Source organism: Thalassophryne amazonica, chromosome 7, assembly GCF_902500255.1.
Source record: "Thalassophryne amazonica chromosome 7, fThaAma1.1, whole genome shotgun sequence".
NCBI lineage: Eukaryota > Metazoa > Chordata > Actinopteri > Batrachoidiformes > Batrachoididae > Thalassophryne > Thalassophryne amazonica.
In genome coordinates this window covers 40,408,965-40,435,634 of record NC_047109.1, presented here as the reverse complement: position 1 = coordinate 40,435,634, position 26,670 = coordinate 40,408,965, and the positions used below count along the sequence as shown (strand labels likewise).

General features: G+C 40.3%; 1 protein-coding gene across 1 annotated transcript; it reads left to right on the top strand.

Moving 5' to 3' along the window:
* Positions 1-6,662: 6,662 nt before the first annotated feature.
* mecr (mitochondrial trans-2-enoyl-CoA reductase) lies at positions 6,663-21,781 on the top strand. The gene is made up of 11 exons (XM_034174053.1): positions 6,663-6,935; positions 11,012-11,109; positions 11,224-11,355; positions 11,429-11,572; positions 14,586-14,688; positions 17,431-17,533; positions 17,634-17,707; positions 17,800-17,860; positions 20,675-20,747; positions 20,840-21,007; positions 21,084-21,781. Exons 1-10 carry the CDS (start codon positions 6,775-6,777, stop codon positions 21,001-21,003), a joined length of 1,113 nt encoding a protein of 370 aa, XP_034029944.1. The 5' UTR covers positions 6,663-6,774; the 3' UTR covers positions 21,004-21,007; positions 21,084-21,781.
* The last annotated feature ends 4,889 nt before the right edge of the window (positions 21,782-26,670 follow it).

Genomic DNA, 26,670 nt, shown 5'->3' with positions numbered 1-26,670 from the left:
CCTCAAAGTTTGTCGTTTAGCCTTTCCCCAACCCTCGGGGTATAAACCCTGAGTGACGAAGAGGAAAACATCATGCATCCTTGTGTCCATAGCTGGAAAACAAGATGAGGAGCATCACACACAACACAGCTTCAGACATGATTCCACAATGTACTCGGCCTATATGAATATTAGGGATGGGGCCGAAATACCGACTTAATTCACATATCGAAAAATACCGATCCAACCCGCGACATTTTCTGATACTGTGAATAGAGTCACTGTGAATCCTCTCCACTGCTGTTGTTTGCGCCCTGCTTGTTTGTTGCGGAGCGGGAGGAGGAAGTTTTCTGAAGCCGGGCTGTTTGAGAGCACTCTCTTCCGCAGTGTTCTAGCTGTGGGTAGCAGTAAATTTCTGCCTGGTTCTCGGGTTCAAATTATCTGTTTGTCAACCACGGATTTTCTGAAAAAATACTGTTGCTGAAAATGTGTGCTAAAAAGTTAGCCGTTTCACTGTCCCAAGGCTGTAAAACACTATGAAAAGCCAGCCCAGTGTGCAGCTGAGGAGGAGAAGCCAAAAAGAGATTCTGTCAGCTGAAAGGGAAAAAAGTCTCCATTAAAATCTTGCACATGAACGTCGATGATGATTCACCTATTTTACAGTTGAAAGGCTTCATTTTTTCCAAAAGTTTGAAGTTTGCACAGCACGAAAACAGCGAGAAAGAAAGAGAGAGATGGAGGGAGAGAGAAAGTGAGTGAGAAAGAGAGAGAGGGAGAGAGAGAGTGGGAGAGAGACAGACAGCGAGAGAGAGAGTGCTGTCTTTTCTCTTTAAGTCTACAAAAAATAAGGCTATAAAAGTCTATAAAAAAATAAAAGTACTCAATTCTTTCACCAAAACATCAAATCTCAGCTTTCACCTTAGATACACCGTCAAATTGTAGCTCAACTTTCAGGTCTCCTTTTTAAAAAAAAATCCTCATATAAAACAAAATTAATGATAATGATAATTTTAAAGCAAACAGATCGAAAAAGTATCGGTATCGGCAGATATCCAAATTCAGGTATCGGGATAGGATCGGAAGTGAAAAATTGTGGATCATCAGTGCAACCCTATATATAACTGCAAATTACATTTTAAAAGATGTAAACATTGCTCAAAACAGGAGATTCACTGGAAATTTTGCGGGTCCACTCACTCACTGACTCCATTACAGTCACTTGCCCAGTTCTGGATCATTGCCGGCTCCGGATCACCGCTGTAGTATTTGTGCCACTGTTTCTCGTAATCAGCACGAATAAGCTAATACTTGGTACCAATGGAAAGACGGATATTTTGTCTACAAACGACCACAAGCTCGACCAGATCCAGCCATCTTTGTGATAAGCAGAGGAATCAAAACATCTGGTCTCCGTGGTGTGCGCACGTTTTCCGACTCACTCATTTGTGCAAGTGTGAAAGTGACGATCTCTAAGAAGTAGCAAAGGTGAGTTAGCCATTCAGTGTCATTGGTTCTAGAGTGGGAAAATACTTACTTACATGGGTAGAAGATGTCAGTGTGTTATGTCTTGCTGTTTAATTGCTGCACGCATTTATCTCTGACACAAAAATTTCCCGGTTGTGGATCACTGAAGCAGCAGCCTTGTGTCAGTACTTGTGAGCCATGTGTACTTTGGGGGTCATCTCAACATCATGAATGGGCAAGAATGTGGGGGCTTCTACTTTTTAATTCGGGAGAAATCTCACCGCCACATTTTAAACCCTCCTTTGCTCTCCATCTCTAACAATATAATGTGCAAAATGATAGCAAGTTGGTGCATCTTGTGCTATCCTGACCCATTTCATTGAATTAAAAGCTTTATTACCACAGATTTTATTTTATCTTCATTTATTAAGGAATGCCAACCAATTTGAGTAAACACCTCATTTTTTGCTTGTAAAAATGTATAACAGTGCCTTTTGAAACTAAGTAAATTCTCATTTAATAGGTAGAATTTATATCATTTTGTGTTCAAAACACAATCTCGGGCACAGTGTGTATCATTCTGCATTAGAAGGCTCCGGCCAGATGCCAGGAATGACCCCAAAGTGACACAGTGTCGTGATCCAGAACCGGGCAAAGTGATCCATTTCCAGCAAATATTTGCACCACACATAATGTGGCTTCACACTTTAGAAGGGCTACCCCATCCTGACTTTTTCAGTTAGATAACATCCAAATACCCAATACAACACCCAATAAAGGATATTCAGTTGCATTATGGCTCCGTATTGCGGGACTTTCAAAAAAGTGACCTAGAACTGAGCAAATGACTGTATAAACGTGTCTGCTCTGGTAACCGCAGGAGACAGACTTTTTGTGCACTTGGTAAAGTCCCTAGTTATTATCGACAGCTAGCTAACCAGCTAGTAGCAACGTATAAGAACTGAGTGGAGGAGAAACAACTACGAGACGTATGAATCGAATGCTTCCTAAACAGGTCTAAGTGCCTGAAAATATACAATTTCGTGTAATTAACTGGTTAAGCCTCACCGTTCACACACGCTGCTGAGTTTGTTTCGCAAAAATAGTGAACATCAAAGGGCTTGACTGCAAAAGCTCCTTCTTCTTCTTCTTATGGATTTCTGGCAGGCTGCGCGCCAGTCAGCGCATTGCTGCCTTTCACTGGCAGACCATGACTACTACACTCTACTCAGACTGCTGCAAGCCAGAGCTGAACACAAAATCCATCAGGGCATTGTAGACCTCTTGCTGACGTGCAGACGGATCAAGCAGCACTTTAATAGAAACAAACTTAAAACCAAGATCAAAAAGATGTGAAAAAAGAACTCTCTGCTCAGAAAATCTTTTACACTCCATCAGAACATGAGGGATAGTCTCTTTCTTTGTGCAGGTTTCACACAATCCATTGTGGTGTTTACCAATTAGACATAGGTCAGACGCCAGTCCACAGTGTCCTAACCTCAGTCTTGTTAACAGTACTTGCTCCCTTCTGTTATTCCCCCGGGTTGGGCAGTCACCAAAAACAGACTTCTGCACACTATAAAAATGAATACCCTTATTTCCATTGTCCCAATCCTTCTGCCATTGAGCCCACACTACTTTTGTAATCATGGCTTTATGTTCAGAGCTGCTATGACCCACCTCAAGATCTACAGTGTCATGTCTTAAAGCGTTCTTTGTAACCTGATCCACAATTTCATTACCCCTAACCCCCACATGTGCTGGGACCCACAGGAAGCACACGTCTGACCCTCCCTTCTCCACTCTGAGCAAAGCAGTCAGCACCTCAACCACCAGATCAGGCCTACACCGGGAAGAGGCCGACTCCAAGGACTGCAACACAGCAGCTGAGTCAGAGCAGATGACAACCCTCTCCGGTCTCACTTCTTCCACCCATTCAAGAGCCCACACCATAGCCAATTTCAGCCAAAAGCTCCCTCTTCCTCCTCGTCATATATAAATATTGCCGCAAACCTATCGGCACATTACTGCCACCAACTGAAGAGGAGGGCGAAATGTGTAAGAACCGACCCAAAAACCAACAAATAATAAATAAAAAAGGGGGGGGGGGGGTGTGAATAGAGGTACCAAATCCTTGTCATTTGATTGGTGTCGTATGTCCAGTGTTATTGATTATCTGTCCTAGTGTATAGAAAAATACTTTATTGTATGACTGATGTCTTTTTTCATGCTGTTTGGTTCCATTTCCTGGGCATTTCTTACATTTTCCTTTATTTAACAACTCTATTACCTTTTTACAAAAGTGTGTCCATGATACAAGGAAGCTAAACCCAGTATGCAATAAGCTGATTTGAAGCTTAGGCAGGGTTCACAGGGTCATCTATTAGTGGCTGTCCGACAAAGAATTGCATAAGTTCTGATCATGATTTTTCACTGGATTGAGGAAAGCGGACGTGCTTCTACACCCTTCACTTTGGTCCTCAACTGCTCTCACTTTGCTCAGTGGCGTGTCGGTGGCTGCTGTGCAGACACAGAGCTGTATTTGCCCTGCTGCTGTCGGCTTCCTGTTCCATGAAGAAACAATTCATGAAAAGATGGAGCTTTCCATCCTTCAACTCATGCAAATATTCTGACCAATGCATGAATGGAACACAAACATTATCTGGACATTATATAACGCCTAAATATATCCTTGTTATTTTATTGGTGGATTGTATAACACCCGATTGATTAATATGTACGCATGTGGGTGTGAATGTGTTTGTTTGTCTATATGTGGGCCTGGGACAGACTGGCATCCTATCCTGGGTGTACCCCACCTCATGCCCTATGACTCCCAGAATAGGCTCCAGCCCCCCATGACCTTTAATTGGAGTAAGCAGTTGATGATGAGTGAGTGAGTGATTTAATTTAATTTGCGTTACTCTATGAGTGACTGGGAACCATAAAACCCGTAAAAATGCTCCACACCAACATGAGATCAGGGTGGTAAATTTAGAACAAAGCATATCAGCTTATTGTCTTGATTTTTTTTTTCTTGATTGGTCTTCATCTTGCTTTTTCTCCTTCCTCTTTCTGCTTTTCTCTTCAGTGTTATTCGAAAGCATTTTTTTGAAGACTTATGTGGACCATTTGCTTGCCAGCTGGCTCAGCTCCTCGTGTGTTCTTCCCAGGTCCCTCCTTTGGACCGTTTTCCTTTGCTCAGCTGAGAGTAGGAGGACTGCTTGGGAAGTCGGCTGCCGTCCATCCTAACGATGTGACCCACCCAAAAAGCTGGTTCATGACACAGTCGATGCTCTAGAGATTGATTTCAGCCAGGATGCTGATGTAGACTTCCACATGATGCAGAGGACACTTCTCAGGCAACGTTGGTGGAAGTGCTCAAGGGTCTTCAGGTGGCAGCACTTGTGTTAAAGGTCTCAGACCCATACAGCAAGTTTGGCATGATGACTTCTTTATATGTAGCAGCTGCACTCTGTGTTGTTTTGACTCTACCCATTCGCTCTCCTCGGGAGTGAATGGGTGGAGTCACGAACTCACGCGAACTCACGATCCCCGGCATGGGAGTCGCACTCTGTAACCAGAAGACTAAAACCCAGGGCTCTGGCCTTGTGACCAGAGAATCCTTTTGAGCTATTGGGAGTGAGGTTTACTTACTACATATGCACAGCGACACCTGCTGGCCTCCGTTACATATAGACAAGGATTTTCGCATGGTGTCGAAGGTCTCCGATGTTGAAAACAGGGGTGCGATGCTAGCCGATGTCAGTTCCTGCAGTCTTCAGTCAGTGCTGAATCTTGTCCTTGGTGCCCACTGCCCAGGTATGGAAAGTGGCAGTGGGTCATGTTCTTTAGGACCTGTCCATGCAGTCACAGCAGGAAGCTTTGGGTTGATGGCTGATGGAGGACCTGTATTTTCTTCAGATTGATGTGAAGACCAGTGTTAATGTAGGCTTTGTCAAAGGTTTGAAGAATTTTATAAACACCTTCTTCCATAAAGTGTGACACGCTGCTGTCATTGACACACTGGAAGTCCAGGAGCGAAACATTCATTATTTGAATACTAGCGTTCTGGTTGCACTGTGGTGAAAACCATCCATCCATCCATTTTCTATACCCAATTATGGTATGTCCCCCCCACCTTCTGACATATATGTGTGTACTTGAAACATGCCATGTCAGTCTTATGTGCAAAACCATGTCAGAATAGTAGCTTTGTTTCTGCAAGTTTGTATTTTTAGCAGCATTAACTTGTTTACAACACCTGTTTCTTGTTTGTCACATTCAGAATTTTCTGGGACTGCATTTGCCCAGATTTGAAACCAAAAATAGTTGCCTCTAGGGACTATAGTGTCTACACATAAGTATCAATGGACCATATGTTAATTTACTAAATTCTGAAAGTTAGAAAAGGAAATCAGAAAAGCTATCTGGGACCTCAGAAAGCACATCTGCAATTATTGCTTGATCTCCAAAATCAGTCTATGCATGCGAAATTATGTTCAGTATGAGTGTTGTCATTAGTGCCACTTCGAAAATTAAATTCATGATAAGTAATTGATCTGTTGTTTTTTCAAACTTATGCAAAAACAAATCTTGAGAAAAAAATACAGTATGCGGGATAGTTAATAATTATTGAGCCTGTTCTTTCATATTTATGAATACATTTTACCACATTGCAGTTGTTTTTTTTTTTTAATGAAAACTCAACCTATCCTTCTTTTTGAGTTCTACACATGTGGTGATACCTTATTTACACCAGGATGTTATTAAAATCAATGCTGGCTATTCTCAGAATAAAGTACTTATATCCACAGTTTCAAATTGCATAAGTCAAATGGTGTCCACTTTATGGTCTTCTCAAAACATTAAAATTACTGTTCTGGATGCTCAGAATGCAGAGCTTATCTAGAAACCGTTGGCTTCTGGGGGCCTAAAGCGGCCCCAGACCCCCGGCCTATGGGCTTCGGCCATGCGGGCCTCGCACTTTGTCCCCCCCAATTTATAGTTCTAAATTGCGCCCTTAGTTGGAGTTTATCCCAGCAGTCACGGGATGTGAGACAGGGTACAGGCTGGAAAGGACGCCAGGCAATTGCAGGGCAATGAAAAACGCTGATCTATGTATTAAGCACGACGCCAGTCCAGTTGGTGGCGGTAATGTGTTCCTTATCTGGTTTGCCACCAACTTCCAATTGCAGAAAAAGAAGAAATCTTAATATGGCTTCTTTTCTGCAAAGTTCAGATATTTTTTTCTGAGAAATTATAAATCTCGCAGAGTAGCAGAGCTATTTTTTCAATAAACAATTTGTTTGTGATATTGGGGGTGTCGTAATGTTGCTGCCACCCCAGCTGGTGTGCAGGAGGCGCGTCGCCGCTGCTCTTGTAAAAGTCTTCAGAGAGAAGAAGGTGTTTGATGTTTGTGCTTTCAGTCAGTCCGCTGGACAAACTGCTCTTCTGTACAGGAAACACGGAGATCCGTCTCAGGTTCTACAGTAAGAACGAACACTGGCTTTAATAAAAAAGCGTTCAGTCTGCGTGTGTGACGGCGATATCTGTTTACATATTTACACACCTGTCAGCAGCTACACTTTTGAAGTTTTTTTTATATTAAAATTCCTAAAAATCATACCCTTTAAACTCACAAATTAATCTCTACAATATAACACAAAATAAAAAGATAAATGCCAAAATGTTTATAAGTTTGGGCGCCGTTGCTATTGATACGGTACCGTATGCAAAATTGTTAATACTGCAATACCCATTGCTATTTTAACTATCCATTGTAACTGTTAATGTATAACCCTAACCCCGAGTTTAATCATGAAATTCATCAGTTGTCGTACAAAGTGCCCGGGTGCCTCGAGTAAATAGTCACTTTTCCAGTCAGTTTTCTTTAGACAGTTCAGGAGATGGATACATTAACATTTCTACTGTACATCACTGCATAGGTCTTGAACTTCATTTACATCAATCCATTGAGAAATGCAGACAGTGTAGTACTGTCAATCTGCCAGGAGTAAGCAGTTCCCAAAAACTGACTGCAAGAAGCTGATTAGTGAGGAAAGACACCAACTAGTGATGGAGAAACCGAAGCTTTTTCCTTTTCAACCACTGAATCAACATGGAGCAAATGTGTTAAAATGGTTCAGTGTGTTGAACCCAAAGATTTCTATTTAATCCACTAGATGGGATGCAGCCTGTGAGCTGTTGCCAGCAGCAAGCCATCTTGCTTAGCGTTATTCTGCGCCATCAGGCATGAGATTAAGTAGAAATCTATGATGCACTGACTTAAACTTGGGTTAAAGTGATCTGAAAATACTGTTTTGTGCAGCATTCAGGTGCTGCGACAAGCTGACAAAGGAGTGTCAGCTGGTTAAATAAAGTTTAAATAAATAAAAAATAAGTGATAAATTGTGGTGTGAGCTTTCATAAATGTGTTTTATATGTAATATAAATGATGTGGGGGAAATGACTAAAATTTCTGAATAAAGGTTAGAATTTTTTTTTTGATCGGTAGGTATTCTGTAAAGTAGTGACTTCAGTTTTACTGCCCGAATGCTTTGTCATGATAAATATCGCACCATTCGTTTAGTGATTCAATTAGAAGTCACTTTCATAAGACTCAATTCATCCCTTTTTAATTAGCCTCGGGTTTCTTCTTCACATCATGTTTTCCATCCTGAGATATTCTGTAAGAGTAAATTCATAGAATGGAAATACTTTTTCTCTCAGTTTGGTGGGTTGCATGACAATCGCTTTGACATTGTATAGTCTACTAATATAAGAATACATGAATGAGATTAATTTCTCTATGATATACTCCATATTCCAGCGAAGTGTTTTCAGATTTCTTTCACCTTGATCCAGAAATTACTGAATAATCTTACTTTCACCCTGACTGGCATGGCTGCTTGATTTTATTTATTTTATTTGAAATTTTCACGGAGAAGCACTCTGTAAAAGCAGTGCCACAGGTGGGTTAAGAACAGTCTTTAATATTAATATCTTTAATATGATGCTAGCGCACGAAGCTCTTACTTTCACCCCTGATTATTTCCCATCTTTAACTTAACTTCATAATAACATTAATTAAGTTTCAGACTAGTATCTTGTGTTGTGGCAGACATAGTGTGTTTGACAAACTGATAGTATTATTTGCTATCTTGCTTCACAACATTTGGACTGGAACTAACAAATTAATTCAAGTCTATTGTAGAAATAATCTGATCCTCTTCTGTATGTGTTTTGACAAATATTGGCTGTACAAATGTCGGAGTAAGTTTGAATAAATGTTACAGCACAGTAATAGCACAGAAAATGCAGATTCATGGTGAAACTCTCTTGAAAACATTGATCATGCCCACATTGCTTTCTGTTGATGTCTGGTTGTCAGACGCTAACCAAAATGGCGGCGCTCTGGCAACAGCCAGCAAATGAGGGGATCGCCCCGGTCCTCCATCTAGTGAGTAATTAGAAATAGATGGTTGAAACATTTGATACAATTAATTAAGTGGTTACAATCATAGAGCCTTATACAATTAAATATGGCGACATCTATTGGCCAGTCTAAAAACAGAACACTTGCATGGAACAATACAGTAAAGGGCAAGATGAAACAGACACTGTTATGCATGTTTAATAAAAAAAAAAAAAATTATTTTAAAGACATTAATAATATACTTGTGTGTTAAAATGTAGTTGTGCCATCATAAAATACTGTATGTAATAGAGATATAAATTGGGAAATGCTTGTGCAATTGGGGACTGTTATGACCATAGTTGTACAAAATTAATGGGATTTGGGGGGGTTCAACGGCTTTTATTTAAAAACAAGATAATTTCATTGGTGTTAGGTTTAAGTCTGTTTCTCTTCTTTGTCACTACCTCCCCCGTTTTGTAGAAGACCCTTTCATGGGGCACAGCTGTTAGTGGAGCATATGAAGATAGATTTTGTCCAGCTTGTAAAGAGTTGGATAAACAGCTGCCTCCATCCTCCCTATCACTCCTTTCCTCACACTCTCAAACACTCACTATACAGACTATCACACAAACACTTTCTAATGTTCTCACACTCACTTTGCACTTGTCCGCTAACTAACCATTAATCTTTCTCTGTATATCTACTTAATATATGGAAATATGTAAGTGTGTAAATTAGTGTGTATAGTGTCTGAATGTGAGTATATAAATGTATGATGTTTTATCTAATCTAATGCTAATCTTACCTAAATCACTTTCTCTTTCTCTGGTTGTCATCGCTGAAACTACTAATAACACATGCCAAAACTCTCCTCCTCTCAGTTTACCCATAAAGTATAGAGGGATTGTTTCCATTTATAAGCACTGCAAGATTTTGATAACTCCTGCCCTGAATTCAAATTGGTGTCACGATACGCGTGTGACATAACAAAGCTTCATTTGGGGAGTCGTGTGATTTTTCGCGGGGTGAAGCGAGGTATTGACACATTTTGCAGTGACACTTCTGCCTTGAAAGATCAACACTGTGTCAAGCTGTCTGTTTTGAGCACGATGCTAACACCAACCATATCACCAACTGCATGGGTGCAAACAATTTGAATATAAGCAAAATGTAATGTGCATATTTATTATCAGAATCCCTCCAGGCATCACTGACAGATCTCAATGTACATGTGCACCCACATTTTTTTCTTCAAAGACCACACACCCTGGTAAAGCATGTCCACACAAAAGGAGGCTGGGCTACACATGGCCCACGGGTTGCACATTAGCAACCCTCATTCATGTCCTGCACAGCAGCTGACGTAAGAAGCTGTTGTCTAACAAACTGTCATGGTGATCACATGAAGGATCGCAAAGTTGTTTTTTTCTTTTTTCTTTTTTTTTTGTATTTTTTTTCATGTTTTTTTAAATGACACTTCGCCTTTTGCATCACAGCTGTCTAGTGTGAAACAGAAGTTACTGAGAAGTTTTTACAGCACCAACAGATAGTGAAAACACTGAGGGAGCATTTCATGACAAAAAATAAGACAACTGCAGAGATATATTCAGAGGTGGAGGGCAATGTCCACCCTCTGTTATTGATCCAAATCTATGGAGCAGATGTCAGATTCTGACATTTGACACCTTCTGTTGAAAGCTTGACTGACTTCAGGTGAAGCAGACAGCAGCGGGAGTTTTTAATGTCGTGCTGATGTAAGCTGACCGCCGTTAAGATAAAAAAAGGAGTAATAATGATAATGATAAGTCAATTAGGACACTTTGAAATCACGACAAAATAAGTTACTCCACAGAAGATTGTTTGTGTGAAATGATTAGTGACATCCAAATTAATGGGCATTTGGTCACATCTTTCACTGTTGCATTAACAAAATATTTCTGGCCTGGCATGGGTTCTCATTGGTCTTTCAGCCTGCCAGGCCTATAATAATGACAGGGAAACATTGGTTTTTGCCACAAACACATCTTGATTATAGAATATCCAATCCAGTTTGGTGGTGTACAGCTAGGCAAAAAATAATAAAGTGTCGCTGTCCAAATACATTTGTCTCTCACTATATGTATTAATAATGCTTTATTTTGTTGTCAGGTTGGAGGATGTGTCTCTACCCTTCATAGGTTCAAAGGATGTCCTGGTTAAAATGTTGGCAGCCCCAATCAACCCATCTGACATCAACATGATTCAAGGTGTGCACACTCAGCAGTTACCACAACATCCACACAGATGGCAGTGATTTTTGTTGTATATTATTAAAGCAAAGTATGAAATAAAGAAATTAATTTGAATAGATTTTTTTTAAGGTACTTACGCTATCCTGCCTGACCTTCCTGCTGTCGGGGGAAATGAGGGTGTGGCCCAGATTGTAGAAGTGGGCAGCCAAGTGAAGTCTCTAAAAACAGGAGACTGGGTCATTCCAAGAGACGCAGGTCTTGGTAAGGTACTACTTGAATTCTTTGACTTGGTCTGTAGCAGTTATATTAGGTGAGCAAGAGTTTGTGTGTTCAGGGACATGGAGGACAGCAGCAGTCCTGGCTGAGGATGATGTCATCTCAGTCCCAAGTTCTATTCCCTTGTTGTCTGCTGCCACACTGGGGGTGAACCCCTGCACAGCCTTCAGGATGTTGACTGACTTTGAAGATCTCAAACCAGGTAACCATACAGTAGGTGTGGAAACCTGATTAAGTCCCTGAGTTTTCTGAGTTACACATTTAGTCTTGAATTGGGTGAAATTATCAGTGAGATAAAATCATCAGTTATAATGTTACAGCCAATATTTTGAGGTTTTGTTGTAAAGTCTCCACCCACAAGTTTCACAGCTGTGTGCAAATAAGTGAATTTGTTCAATTCCAGCATTTGAAATGTGAAATTTTACTTTAAAGAATACCATTGAAATGTCTTAGTATTCTTTAGTATCCCTGCTAGACTCAATCTTAGTAAGATCGAGATCAAGTGGCTGATCTTGAGGCATTTTATAACCGTATTTGATACGGAGAACTCCTCACTCATTAATCAAACGGAACTACGAGGAAGATTTGGGCATGAATATAACCAAGCAACAATGGACCAAAATCTTTAAAAGAATCCTTTCCTCATCCATTTGTGTGAGACAGGCTCTCATTCAAGTTAAGTTTGTACATCGACTTCTCCCATCAGGATAACCCAAAAAGTAATGAATGTCTCATTTCATCTCATCTTCAACCACCTATCTGGGATCAGTTCGCGGGGGCAACAGCTCTAGCAGGGGACCACAGACTTCCCTTTCTAGGGCCACACTGACCCCCTCTGACTGGGGGATCCTGAGGCATTCCCAGGCCAGTGTGGAGATATAATCTCTCCACCTAGTCCTGGGTCTTCCCCAGGTCTCCTCCCAGATGGACGTGCCTGGAACACTTCCCTAGGGAGGCGCCCAGGGGGCACCCTTACCAGATGCCTGAACCACCTCATCTGGCTCCTTTCAGCGCGAAGGAGTCGCGGTGCTACTCCGAGCTCCCGACGGATGACCAGGCTTCTCACTTTATTTCTAAGGGAGACACCAGCCACCCTCCTAAGGAAGCCCATTACGGCCGCTTGTACCCACGATCTGGTTCTTTCAGTCATGACCGAACCCTCATGACCATAGGTGAGACTAAGCATGAAGATTGACCAATAGATTGAGAACTTCACCTTTTGGCTCAGGTCCCTTATTGTCACAACAGTACAGTAGATTAAATGCAATGCCACCCCTGCTGCACTGATTCTCCGGCCAAAGTAATGATATATGAAAAATTGTGGGTTCCAGGCTGTTCACAAACAAACAAACAAACGGGCGAAAATGTAATAAAAAAAACTAAGAAATCACATGTGCATAAGTGTGCACAGCCTTTGCCACAGAGCCCAAAACTGAGCTCCAATGCATCCTGTTTCCACTGATCATCCTTGAGATGTTTCTACAGCTTAATTGGAGTCCACCTGGGGTAAATTCAGTTGATTGGACATGATTTGGAAAGACACACACTTGTCTACATATAAGGTCCCACAGTTGACAGTGCATGTCAGAGCACAAACCAAGCACAAAGTCAAAGGAATTGTCTGTAGACCTCTGAGACAGGATTGTCTTGAGGCACAAATCTGGGGAAGGGTATAGAAACATTTCTGCTGCTTTAAAGGTCCCAATGAGCACAGTGACCTCCATCATCCATAAATGGAAGAAGTTTGAATCCACTAGGACTCTTCCTAGAGCTGGATGCCCTTCTAAAATGAATGATTGGGGAGACAGTCCTTAGTCAGGAGATGACCAAGAACCCAATGGTTACGCTGTCAGAGCTCCAGCATTCCTCTGTGGAGAGAGGAGAACCTTCTAGAAGGACAACCATCTCTGCAGCAATCCACCAATCAGGCCTGTATGGTAGAGTGGCCAGATGGAAGCCACTCCTTAGTAAAAGGCACATGGCAGCCGACCCGAAGTTTGCTAAAGGGAACCTGAAGGACTAAAAAAGGAACGCCGGTTCATGATGACATTACATCTTCATTACAGTCCAAGGACTCTGATGTAATTGCAACTTTACATTGAAACTTCAGTCCTTTCTCTTGTTTTGCACCTTGAATACATTTTTTGCAACGATATCTGTGTTGCACCAGCGTTCCTTTTTTCCTCAAGTTTCATCCCTACCTGGTTGCACTGGATTGTTATGGTTGGCTTTTTGTTTTGTTGTTTGTTTGTTTGTTTGTTTTGTTTGTGTGTTTGTTTGTTTTTTGCTCCTAAAGGACTCTCAGATCATGAGAAACAAAATTTTCTGGTCTGATGAGACAAAGATTGAACTCTAGTGTGAATGCAGGCATCATGTTTGGAAGAAACCAGGCACCATCCCTCCAGTGAACCATGGTGGTGGTGGCAGCATCATGCTGTGGGGATGTTTTTCAGCGGCAGGTTATGCATCAGTGCTCCCCATCCAACCTGATGGAGCTTGAGAGGTGCTGGAAAGAGGAATGGGCAAAACTGCCAAAAGATAGGTGCAGCAAGCTTGTGGCATGATATGTGGCATGAAGACTTGAGGCTGTAATTGCTGCCAAAGGTGCATCAACAAAGTATTGCGCAAAGGGTGTGAATACTTATGTACATGTGATTTCTTAGTTTTTTTTATTTTTAATATATTTGCAAAAAAAAAACAAAACTTTTTTCATGTTGTCATTATGGGGTGTTGTGAGTAGAATTTTGGGGGAAAAAGTGAAGCGCTGTGAATATCTTTCAGATGCAGGATCCAGAAAACATTTTAAGTATTGTGGAACATTTAATTCAAAAATTTAATAATGAACTTTTACAATATTTTGTGAGCAGATGAATATTGTCTTAGGAAGTAATTTATGTAATTTTTGAGTTCATCCATATCATATTCTGGATCCAGGAGAATGTCAGAGATATAGTAACACTTAACTGAAAAGTTTTGATTAGATCTTATAAATAAATTCTTCAGAAAAGAGCCTCGATGCTTGATGCTAAATTCAAGTCAAACCTGTATATTGGCGATGGGAATATGTGGCCTTGGTGAAGGTAATATGTTTTCTGAGTGTTTTCTTGTTATGGTATATTATTGTTGTCTTAAATGTGACAGCATGCTGCACAGAAAACCTAGTCTTCATCATGTTCGTCTAAGGGTGTTTGTTTCCTTACTGGCTGTCCTTACAGGTGATTCTGTGATCCAGAATGCAGCCAACAGTGGAGTTGGGCAGGCTGTAATCCAGATTGCGGCTGCTCGAGGAATAATCAGTATTAACGTTGTCCGAGACAGGTGAATGCAACCACATGAGACTTACCTGTTCAGTAGCAGTTACTTGGCCACTTCGCTGTACTTGAATAACTAACTGCTTGAACTTTGATCGCTTTGGATTTTCTGGAGTATTACCACGGATCCACAGCAATGGTGCATTTCTTTACTGCAGATGTACACCGGCATGGTTTCACGTAGAACTGCATATGGCTTAGTCAGTCATCTGCTTACGACAAACATTTGAGTACCACTTTTTTGTGCGTGTGAACATTCTAAATTTCATTTGTGAAGAATGATTTTAGAAGCTTTCCTATGCAGCATTGATAAATGATGGCTCTGGTTTGTGGTGATCCAAAATTGTGATCCATGAGGTTCTGCTTAATTATTTAAATCTGTGATTCCCAACGTTTGGTATTTTTTAGGCTCTTAAATACAAGAAGGAACTGGTTCTATAGGTAGGCTATAAAATACAGTGAAAGGTGTCCAAATTACTGTTAATTATACCACTTAGTCATTCAGAAGTTTTTGCAAGTAATTCCATTACTTTCTGGAATCTTCTTGAATCTTCCATGCTGTATAAAGAAGCATTCATCTTGATGTGTGTAAATTGGTGGAGCAAGTAGATGTAAGTCCAACACAGGCCCTGAGGCCCATTGATGCCAGTGCTTGTCTCTGGGGTCCATATCATGAAGTGGCTGAGAATCTATGACAGACCCAGGATGGGTCGCCTGTCTGACACTGGTTACTTTTTCAGCCAGAGCAGGTACCCATTTACAGCTGGGTGGACATGATGACAACGGCAGATGAAGTGTCTTGGACACAGACAGGTAGCATGACTGGGTTCAACACCAAATTGTTTTTATCGTCCATAGTAGTAAGTCTAGTGCTGTAACTATTGTCTGATTTTTGTAATCGGATATTATGCAATTCTGATTATCTGTTAACGTGATGATTTGAGTAATTGTACAAGATGCTGGCTAACTCAAAAGAAATGTGCAGAATGTCATTTTTTTTTTTTTTTTGGCTCATAATATGTGTGAGGTTATCATCAGCCTGGATTTTGATGTGATACAGAAAGTATAGTGCCTTGCAAAAGTATTTACCCTGTTGGTGTTTTCCTTTTTTTAATTAAATTTAAATCCATTTGATGCATTGGACCTACACACAATAGTCCAAATTATATAACGGCTGAGTGGATCCTTGTCATTTGATTGATGCTTTATATGTCACATGACATGGACTAATTCATCCCATTTGTGTTGCATTGCATTTAGAGAGCAGTTTGGTTCCATAGAGTGCAAATTTGGTTCCATACATTTGGTACCATTGCACTCTGCACACATGCACACACACGCATGCATGTACACATGTGCGCGCGCACACACACACACACACAATGCGCACGCATGCGCACACACAAAACAAAGCCACTGCTCTGTCTGGAGGCTGTTAGCGGGAAGAAAGAATGAAAAGCTGGAATAATTTCTGATGTGATTTTTTTTTTTTTTTTTTTTTTCGCTGCACTGAGGATGTACACAGTAAATCATGACGTTCCCAGCCAGTTTCTTTAGACAAGTTAGTGGATGGTACATGAACATTTCCACATCACTGAACATGTCTTGGACTTCATTCACATGATTAAGAAATAGAATCTGCGTGGTACTGTATGGTAAATATTTCTTGAGTAGGCAGTTTTTGCACAGCCACTCAGATTTTCAGAACTGCTTAAATTGAGGTTTACCAGTCAATTTACACTCCTATCCTCGCCTATGGTCATGAACTTTAGGTAGTGACTGAAAGATTGCTGCTGATATAACAAGCAAAAAATAGGTTCCTTCATAGGGTATCTGCGCTTATACTCAGGAACAGGGGGAGAAGCTTGAATATCCAGGAGGGATTCTGAGTAGAGCTGCTATTTCTTCAGCTCGAAAGGAGTCATCTGAGGTGGTTCAGGCATCTGTTGAGGATGCTCCCTAGTCGTCTCCCTCGGGAGGTCTACCGGGCACATCCACTTGGGATGAGGGTCTGAGGAAGACCCAGGAAACTCTGCAGGTATTGCATCCCTGAGCTGGTTTGGGAATGTCTAGAGACTCCCCAAGAGGAGTTGGAGGGCCTGGCCGAGGATAGGGAAGTATGGGATGAGTTGCTTATTCTACTGCAAAACAGATAAGTGGCCGAAAATAAATGAATGAATTAATATAATACTGTGTACATAGAAACGCCTCAGGCTGCATCATAAGTCTATGCCTCATCCTGAAGTCTGCTGTGTTCCTGAAACAGTAAAATGTTGTGCATTGTAGCTCACTAACAGCAAACTTTGGCTTTCTGAGTTACAGAGGGTGTGTAATTATCTCAATTGATTTTTAATCATATAATCAGGCATGCACATAACTGGTACGCATGGTGCTTCTGCGTGCTAAAAATAAATGATGCGCAGCAGAAAACACAAGGGAAACACTTCATAGGAGGAAAGCAATGACAGATTGTAGGAAAAGTTTCCCCCTGTGTGCTGTCTGCCGTGCATCAATGATTCTTAGCACACATGAGCATGATGAGTACCAGTTATGTGCACCCCTGCATATAATGCATGCAGACATCAGATACAGTGATCATGACGCAGGGTGGATTTAAAGGTTTCTACAGGCTGTCTGATCATTTCTCCCTCTATTAGTGTAGGATGACAGATTCTTATTAAAACAGTTTTGTTTTGTCTGTGCATTGTACTTTATGTAGTTATCTTTTGCGTTGTTGTGTCTTTCATAGACCAGAGTTCACACAGCTCAGTGATAGGCTGATGGCCATAGGAGCAAGTCACGTGATCAAAGAGGAGACACTGAGACGGCCTGAGGTTAAGGAACTGTTCAAGGTCTGCACATTTTTATAGAGATGATCAAATGGATTTACCCATCTGTGATGAAACACAGTCCAAATAAAATTTCTGTTTTGTTTGTTTGTTTTTCCTAAAGACTTGCCCAAAGCCAAAGTTGGCGCTGAATGGCGTCGGAGGCAAAAGTGCAGTAGAAATGCTTCGACATCTACAGTGAGGATGCTGAATAATCTTTGCACGATGTCATTTTCCTATACAAATGAAAAGAGTTTGTTATTAAAAGTAATGCTTCTCATAAAATTCAGGACTGGAGGGTCCATGGTGACGTATGGTGGGATGTCCAAACAGCCAGTCACTGTTCCTGTGGTAAGATGACACCTGCTGTAGCCTGGCAGATATTATACAAATAATGAAGGTTTATGAGTTCAATGGTACAATATTGAAAAATGAAAAGAAAAAAAAAAATCATTATTTGTTTTATATAACGTCTAAAAAAAGATCCTTGTCATTTGATGTAATATTCATTTATAAACAGCAGAAAAGGGAATTACAGTTTGGTGTTCCACTGGTGCTTAACAGTCCAACACGTACTTTAGAGTCCAAAATTGCGGCGATGTAGTCCGTGATGCTGTGCACTGACTTCCTGTACTTCAAAAAAAAAAAGACTTTGTGTAGTTCCTCAGTCCAGCAAAAAATCACATCAGAAATTTGTCCAGTTTTTCAGCTTCTCATCCTAACAGCTCTTCATGCCTCCAGATGGCTTACAGATTTGTTTTTTTTTTTTTGTGTGTGTGTGTGTTAGAAGAATTAGCACCGTCAATTAGCTCCCTGAAATTGCTGTCTGTCTGCAAAACAAACTCTGCTATGTTTAGCTAAATGCTGCCCCCAGTAGTGTGAGCACGCGCGGTGGTCTGGGTGTGCAGTAGCAAATTTCATATAGCACCAAAATTGCACGCTAAAAAAGAACTATTGCACAGTCAGTGAAACACAATGGCAAATGGTATGAACAATCCATGTAATGTGACATACAACCCACCATTCAAATGACAAGGATCCACTCAGCTGTTATATACAGTTGTATGCAAAAGTTTGGGCACCCCTGATAATTTTCATGATTTGCCTTTAGAAATCATTGGTTGTCTGGATCAGAAATTTCAGTTAAATATATCATATAGCAGATGAACACACTGATATTTGAGAACTGAAATAAAGTTTTTAGTATTTACAGAAAGTGTGCAATAATTATTTAAACAAAATTGGGCAGGTGCATAAATTTGGGCACCCTTGTCATTTTATTGATTTGAGTACATTTAGCACTAATTATTGGAACACAAAATTGGTTTGGTAAGCTCATTGACCCTTAACCTCCTTACACAGGTGAATCCAATCATGAGAAAGTGTATTTAAGGTGGCCATTTGCAAATCTAATTCTAATGAGTGGCAACATGGGACCCTCTAAACAACTCTCAAATGACCTGAAAACAAAGATTTTTCAAGATCACGGTTTAGGGGAAGGATACAAAAAGCTGTCTCAGAGATTTCAGCTGTCAGTTTCCACTGTGAGGAACATAGTGAGGAAATGGAAGACTGCAGGCACAGTACTAGTTAAAGCCTGAAGTGGCAGGCCAAGAAAAATCTCAGAGAAGCTGAAGCGAAGGATGGTGAGAACAGTCATAGTCAACCCACAGACCTGCTCCAAAGACCTACAACATGATCTTGCTGCACATAGTGTCTCTGTGCATCATTCAGCTATACAGCGCACTTTGCACAAAGAGATGCTGTATGATGCTGTAATGCAGAGGAAGCCTTTTCTGCGTACACGCCACAAACAGAGTCGCTTGAGGTATGCTGAAGCACATTTGGACAAGCCAGCTTCATTTTTTGAATACGGTGCTGTGGACTGATGAAACTAAAACTGAGTTATTTAGACATAACAAGGAGCGGTTTGCATGGCTGAAAAAGAATACAGCATTCCAAGAAAAACACTTGTTACCTACAGTAAAATTTGGAGGTGGTTCCATCATGCTGTGGGGCTGTGTGGCCAGTGCAGGTAATGGGAATCTTGTTAAAGTTGAAGGTCACATGGATTCCAGTCAATATCAGTAGATTCTTGAGAACAATGTTCATGAATCAATGACAAAGTTGAAGTTGCGCTGAGGGTGGATCTTTCAACAAGACAATGACCCTAAACACTGCTCAAAATCTACTAAGGCATTCATGAAGAGGAACAAGTACAACATTCTGGAATGGCCATCTCAGTCCCCAGACCTGAATATTATTGAAAATCTGTGGTGTGATTTTAAGTGGGCTGTCCATGAGCCGAAACCAACAAACCTGAAATGTTTTGTAAAGGAGAATGGTCCAAAATACCTTCGACAAGAATCCACACTCTCATTGGAAGCTATAGGAAGTGTTTAGAGGCTGTTATTTCTGCAAATGGAGGAGCTTCTAAATATTGACATTTTTTCTGTTGGGGTGCCCAAATTTATGCATCTGCCTAATTTTGTTTAAAGAGTTATTGCACACTTTGTGTAAATTCTATAAACTTCATTTCACTTCTCAAGTATCACTGTGTTTGTCTGCTATATGATGTATTTAACTGAAATTGCTGATCCAAACAACCAATGATTTATAAAGGAAAATCATGGAACTCATCAGGGGTGCCCAAACTTTTACATACAACTGTAATAGGGTATATAACATTAATCAGTGGCAGATAGGGAAAGTTAGTGTAGTGTCATGAAGGATGTGGTTACTTTGTTTAGGATCACATTTCCTGGTAAACAACTCAGGTCATCACCTTGTATATAAATATGGCCTTTGACCCCAGTAATTATGACTTTTGCCCAATTGAACTTGGACTGACCTTACCTGGGAAATTCTGGAATCCACCTACATAAGTGTGCCAAGTTTAAGAAACAACATTCTTTACCTTGACTCCAGTGACCTTATTCTTTACAAAAATGAACCCTTAAAGGCCAGTACTATATTAGACCTTCAACCACATACCAAGTTTGGTAGAAACTTCGCTAAGGACCGAGGAGGAATAGACCAACAGACAGACATACAGTAATCTTGACCCCAGTTACTGGCCTTGCCTGTGCAGTTCCAGAACACAGTTTTGTTTTTGTTTGTTTTTAATGCATGTAATCACGTTGCAATGAAATCTGTCTTCTGCAGAGTGCTCTTATTTTCAAGGATGTCAAGCTGCGGGGATTTTGGGTCACACAGTGGAAGAGAGACAACTCACACGGTGGGTTTGCAAGGAAAATCGATTTTGCAATGTAATTACATTAAAAATCCTGAATGAGTTTTCATGGAAATTTATGATGAATTCCTCCTTAGATGGAAAGGCATTTCGAGCTATGCTGGATCAGCTGTGCTCCCTCATCCAGGAGGGGAGGTTATCGGCTCCTGTTTGTGAAGAAGTGGACCTCAAAGAATACCACAAAGCTGTGGTTGCAGCGATGCAGCCGTTCATCTCAGCTAAACAGATTCTAATTATGTGACGTGACTGAGACGTCATTGACTGCCACATGCTGACAGATGCGGTCATTCTGTTTTTTCTCTTTTTTTTCTTTTCTTTGTCACATAGTTGTCCAGAAGAGAGTGTCAGAGACTCCAACCGCACGCGCACACACAGACACACACACACCCTTTGTGCTGAATTGTTTAAATATCAAGCAAATGAAAGTAATTATTCAAAACAGCAATGACAGCCTGTATGATATAAAATAGTCAAGGATTTATCTTTTATAATAATTGCGATTTTGCATATTATATGATGATGGGGTGTATGAGTTCCAACTGACATTCAGTCATGACAGCCACTTAATGTATATGTTTTTGTTTTTTTTTTGTTTTCTTCATATGTCGGCACATGATCAGCAAAGCTGTCAGTCTAATTTCATGCTCGGGGGAGTTTTGTTTTTAAACCTGGGCTCTGTTTTTGGAGTTACTTTTCAAGTTTGTTCTGTAATACCAAACCCCTAATTGGCAGTCGATTTGTAATGACTTTGTGGCTAAGGTAAGAAGCAAACTGTGTAATTGGTCATTTAAAAGTTTTCATTTAAGGAGGTAAACGTGCACAAGTTTACCTTTGTTTCTGTGCTACCAGACACTGCTAATGATTTTTTTCCTCATGCAGTTTGCCTGTGGTGGTGTTTTCTGTCTAATATTGACAGATGAAATTCATTTTTATCCCAAGTGAAAACATGAATCCTTCAGTGTCTAATAGTGCCACTGCATGTACAGTACTGTGCAAAAATAAATACAATTTAAAAAATCATAATAGGTTTGGCAGAGATGTTATAGCTGATATTATTATTGTATAACAGCACAGGTGTATCAAAGCATTCAGCTCATGACTGTTTTAAATATTTAATTATCACCAGTGCAGGGCAGCAAAAATGAACTGGACAGTAAGTGAGTGAGCATCCATCCCAGCCAGTGTGTAGACAAATCAAATGCCAATAAATACCTTCTCTGAATAATACATTTGCCGTACTTAAAAGGGTATCTATAGTGAGGTGTATGTGTGTAACATTTGGGTGTTTCGTGGTAAAGGCACATTGTTTGATGTATAAAAACATTTAGATATCATGCCATGCTCAGATTTCCCACTAAGGATAATAAATAGCTCAATCTAGGATGGCTGCCATGCTGTAACAGAATATCTTCAAAATGCTCTCTTTATTCCTATATGCCATGCAGACACAAATGAAGAGTGTTGTCTGTGTTTTCTTACATGCTGAATCCATTCCAAACACAGTTACAGTAATTGCCAAAACAAAACATTGAGCTTGGCCTGATAGCTAAATTTTTTAAATTATGTATCTGTCTGTAAAATTTGGTGCCTTTAACATAAAATGCACAATTGTAGTGATATTTTACACAAATTTGCAGCTGATTAACAGGCGGTGAACTCTGATACACCAGGTCAATCATGAAGCAACTTTTATTCAGCCTATGTAATGTCCAATAGTTGTGTCTTTCATCTGCTGGAGCAGTGCTTGTCTTGACTTGAGCTAACAACCATGGGGGGAAAACATGTCCACTAATATTGCAGAATTTGAAAAATATGTAACACAACAGGAAAATAAAGCTGGATTTGGAAAATGGACATGGCATATGAATGGCAATGATAACAAAACCTATTGTGTTTACTGCAAACTAGTCATGGCCAACTCAGAACGCTACTCTGAAACCTTTGACACACTTGTGTTTTGAACATTGTTCCACAGTCCACATGAAAACAAACATAAAACATGATATGGTGCCAGTAGTAGTGGGTACTTTGGCCAAAAAGGAGGCATTTGAAAAAAGTAATGTAAACTAGTATTTGTTTGCACTTTATTTCAAAATGGATGCTAGTAGTATTTGATTTCTTATATATTTGCTTCTAGAATAGGTAGATTAATAATCCTGGTGTCTAAATATGCATTTTTGAGGTCAAAGAATGCAATGGAAATAATTTCAAAGTTTTAATCTTTATTTTTTTGTTACTCAAATGCAGAAGCCATATGTACTCAATTTCCTCAGTGTACTTAGACTCTATATGTAGAAACTCTTGTACAAATACAATGAGTAATTGTAACACCTTTAACGGTCATCACTTAAAAGAACGGACACTGTATTTTCTTATTATAGCACCCACAGGTTTATTTTTTATGCATTACAGCATATATACAATATCACATTCTCCACTACATGTCAAAGGATGTGAATAATTTGTAGTTTCAAAGTACTTTGACAATAATTGAAACAAAGTTGAATTTGTCTATAAGCAATAATTACACACTTAGATTTGTTAACAATTCACATTCATAGCACTTCCATTAAGGACGCAGTTATCTACTGTACTTTTTGGTACAAGTCTGTGAGACAGGCTGATAGTACCTAGCTTCTTTCACAATGAAGTCCCCAGAACTTAATTTTGCAAGAAGATTTTTGTCTTGCAGTTGAAGTGCACATGTGCATCCTCTAGAGTCTAGTTGAAAGGTTGCTGCATTTTGAAGAACTTGTGGTTTTCCTTACTTATCACAAAAACAGCTTGTATTAAATTTCAGATAACGTGACTTGTGCCATGACGTCTCATTACTTTTGATACAGTGTTCAATACCTTTGCCCTCATCTAATCTTGAAATATTCAGTTGCATGGGAATGCTTCCCAACTCACTAAATCTTTCCAAGTTTCTAGATAGTGTGCTATATCCAAACACACAGTCAGGCCTCTTTGAATTACCAGGACATTGAAGTGGCTTTATTGATTCTTCTGGCATAAAATGCAGTGTCCAATCATTTGGCAAGGGTGATGTTCCAGGCTGTGCTGGATCTCTTGATTTACTGTCATCATCCATTTTGTTAGTTTCTGTACAGTTACTTTTCAGTAATATTGGAGCCACACGGAACAATCTGCAAAATAAAATAAACAAATTAGTTAACACCTATACAAAAAATGCATTTTGGACAAAGATACTAGCCTACTAAGTATAGTTCTGCTTCAGGTCTAAGGTGATATAGATGAACGGATGGACAGATGGATTGTCAGACAGCCTGAAAATTCAATGTCTCCAGCCTTAATGGAAAGGAGCATTAAATATCTGCTGGAGAATACATGGAAATGATATAATTACAGCTGCCTTTTAGTGTTTATTAACAATTGGAGAGAGTGAAAGCTTTGCAAGTGTTTCCATTGTATTTCTTCACCTCACAAATGTATATTTAGACACCAAGATTGTTCTACCTTTTCTAGAAGCAAAGATATAGGAACTCAAATAACATTGGTGGCCAGTTTGAAAACACTGCTCCCAAGCCTGTTTGTCACTTTTTTTTTTTTTCCCAAATGCCTCCTTATCTATATCTTTAAGAGTGTTTAAAGGCATCAATGTGCAAAATTTCATGCTTGTAGCAAAAAGTGCACGATTCCACCTACAATTGTAACATATCCGTCTGACTGCTATTATCCTTGAGCTGTTATCCTTAGTGGTCTGAGCATGTCATGATATCTAAGCCTCAATACTTAAAAAAAAAAAAAAAAAATTTAAACTGTCCCTTCTTCAGGTTTTTATGGGTGTACTGCTGCATGCCAGTAAGTCTGTGACCAGTGTTTGCAGATAGTTTAATGCCTGATCTCCTGTTTGCCACTGGGGAGCAGTGCTACATAATGCCAGAAAACACTAGGTAGAAGAAACCAAGGTAACATGACATTTTATTTCATTGTGCTGAATTTCATCTGCTTTTCTTGATTTTTGTTTGATTACCTCCACACTAACACTAGTCTTCCAACCGTCTTTGCTTCAAGACAAAGTACTAGATGACGAGAGGGAAGCTTTTGTCATGCCAGTTGTTAAGAAGAGAGACAAGGCCAAAATATCAAATGACAGACCTGTATCCCGAGCTGAACACTTCAAGCACTTGTTAAAGACCAGATATTTTTACTCCCATTATGCTGTACATCTGGATCACCTCTGATCAAGCAAAGAGAATTATGGGTACGCAAACAACAACACAAACTTTTTTTTAACACTGACATCTACCCCATCCTGTGTCTCCTGTGTGAGACACTTGAACTAGGGCTGGGCGATATGACCTAAAATTCATATCACGGTATAAATTGAGTCCCTTCACGGTAAAGGTACGAGGTCTGTCCGTAAAGTATCGTACCTTTTTATTTTTTTCAAAAACTATATGGATTTCATTCATATGTTTCTACGTCAGACATGCTTGAACCCTCGTGCGCATGCGTGAGTTTTTCCACGCCTGTCGGTGACGTCATTCGCCTGTGAGCACGCCTTGTGGAAGGAGTGGTCCCGCCCCCTCGTCGGATTTTCATTGTCTGGAAATGGCGGAATGAAAAGGACTTTTTTTCCATTAGAATTTTTTCAGAAGCTGTTAGAGACTGGCACCTGGAAACCATTCGAAAAATTTATCTGGCTTTCAGTGAAAATTTTACAGGCTTCACAGAGAATAAGGACTTTAACTACAGGTTTAAGGACCCCTCTAAAGGACGGTCGTTGCGCCGCGCTGCGAGCTGCGACGATGCGGCACAAACCACTGGATCATTTCTAAGCTGATGGCTCTGTGGATACGAGACCGTCGTGTGCTCTTTCTCTGGTTATCACAAGACCTGGACATCAGCCATTTTCCGGCAGATTTCACTTTTAACAAGAGATTTTGTCATGGAAAGCCGCGCGGAGGCTTCGCGCGTCACGACCGATTCGCTGATGAAGCGAGACAAAGGAACACCTCCGTTTCGGAGTGTTAGAGGACAAGTTGGAACATGTCCAGCTCTCCACAAGTTCTTTTATACTCACTCGACTGGTAAGCACTGAAAGCCGAGATAGACATGTCCCAACTTGTCCTCTAACACGCCGAAACGGAGGTGTTCCTTTGTCTCGCTTCATCAGCGAATTGGTCGTGACGCGCGAAGCCTCCGCGCGGCTTTCCATGACAAAATCTCTTGTTAAAAGTGAAATCTGCCGGAAAATGGCTGATGTCCAGGTCTTGTGATAACCAGAGAAAGAGCACACGACGGTCTCGTATCCACAGAGCCATCAGCTTAGAAATGATCCAGTGGTTTGTGCCGCATCGTCGCAGCTCGCAGCGCGGCGCACCGACCGTCCTTTAGAGGGGTCCTTAAACCTGTAGTTAAAGTCCTTATTCTCTGTGAAGCCCGTAAAATGTTCACTGAAAGCCAGATAAATTTTTCGAATGGTTTCCAGGTGCCAGTCTCTAACAGCTTCTGAAAAAATTCTAATGGAAAAAAAGTCCTTTTCATTCCGCCATTTCCAGACAATGAAAATCCGACGAGGGGGCGGGACCACTCCTTCCACAAGGCGTGCTCACAGGCGAATGACGTCACCGACAGGCGTGGAAAAACTCACGCATGCGCACGAGGGTTCAAGCATGTCTGACGTAAAAACATATGAATGAAATCCATATAGTTTTTGAAAAAAATAAAAAGGTACGATACTTTACGGACAGACCTCGTATATACAGCGATATAAACTTAAGTGTAAAAATTATAATGTGTTTCTGAATGTGTCCCTTAGCAAAGGTACATTGATTAAAATAAATAAAAAATGACAACAAAGAAACAAAAACAGATATAATGTAATTTTGAGAACATTTATTATGCAGCTGTCAAAACTACAGCTACAGTTTGCCAGAAGGTA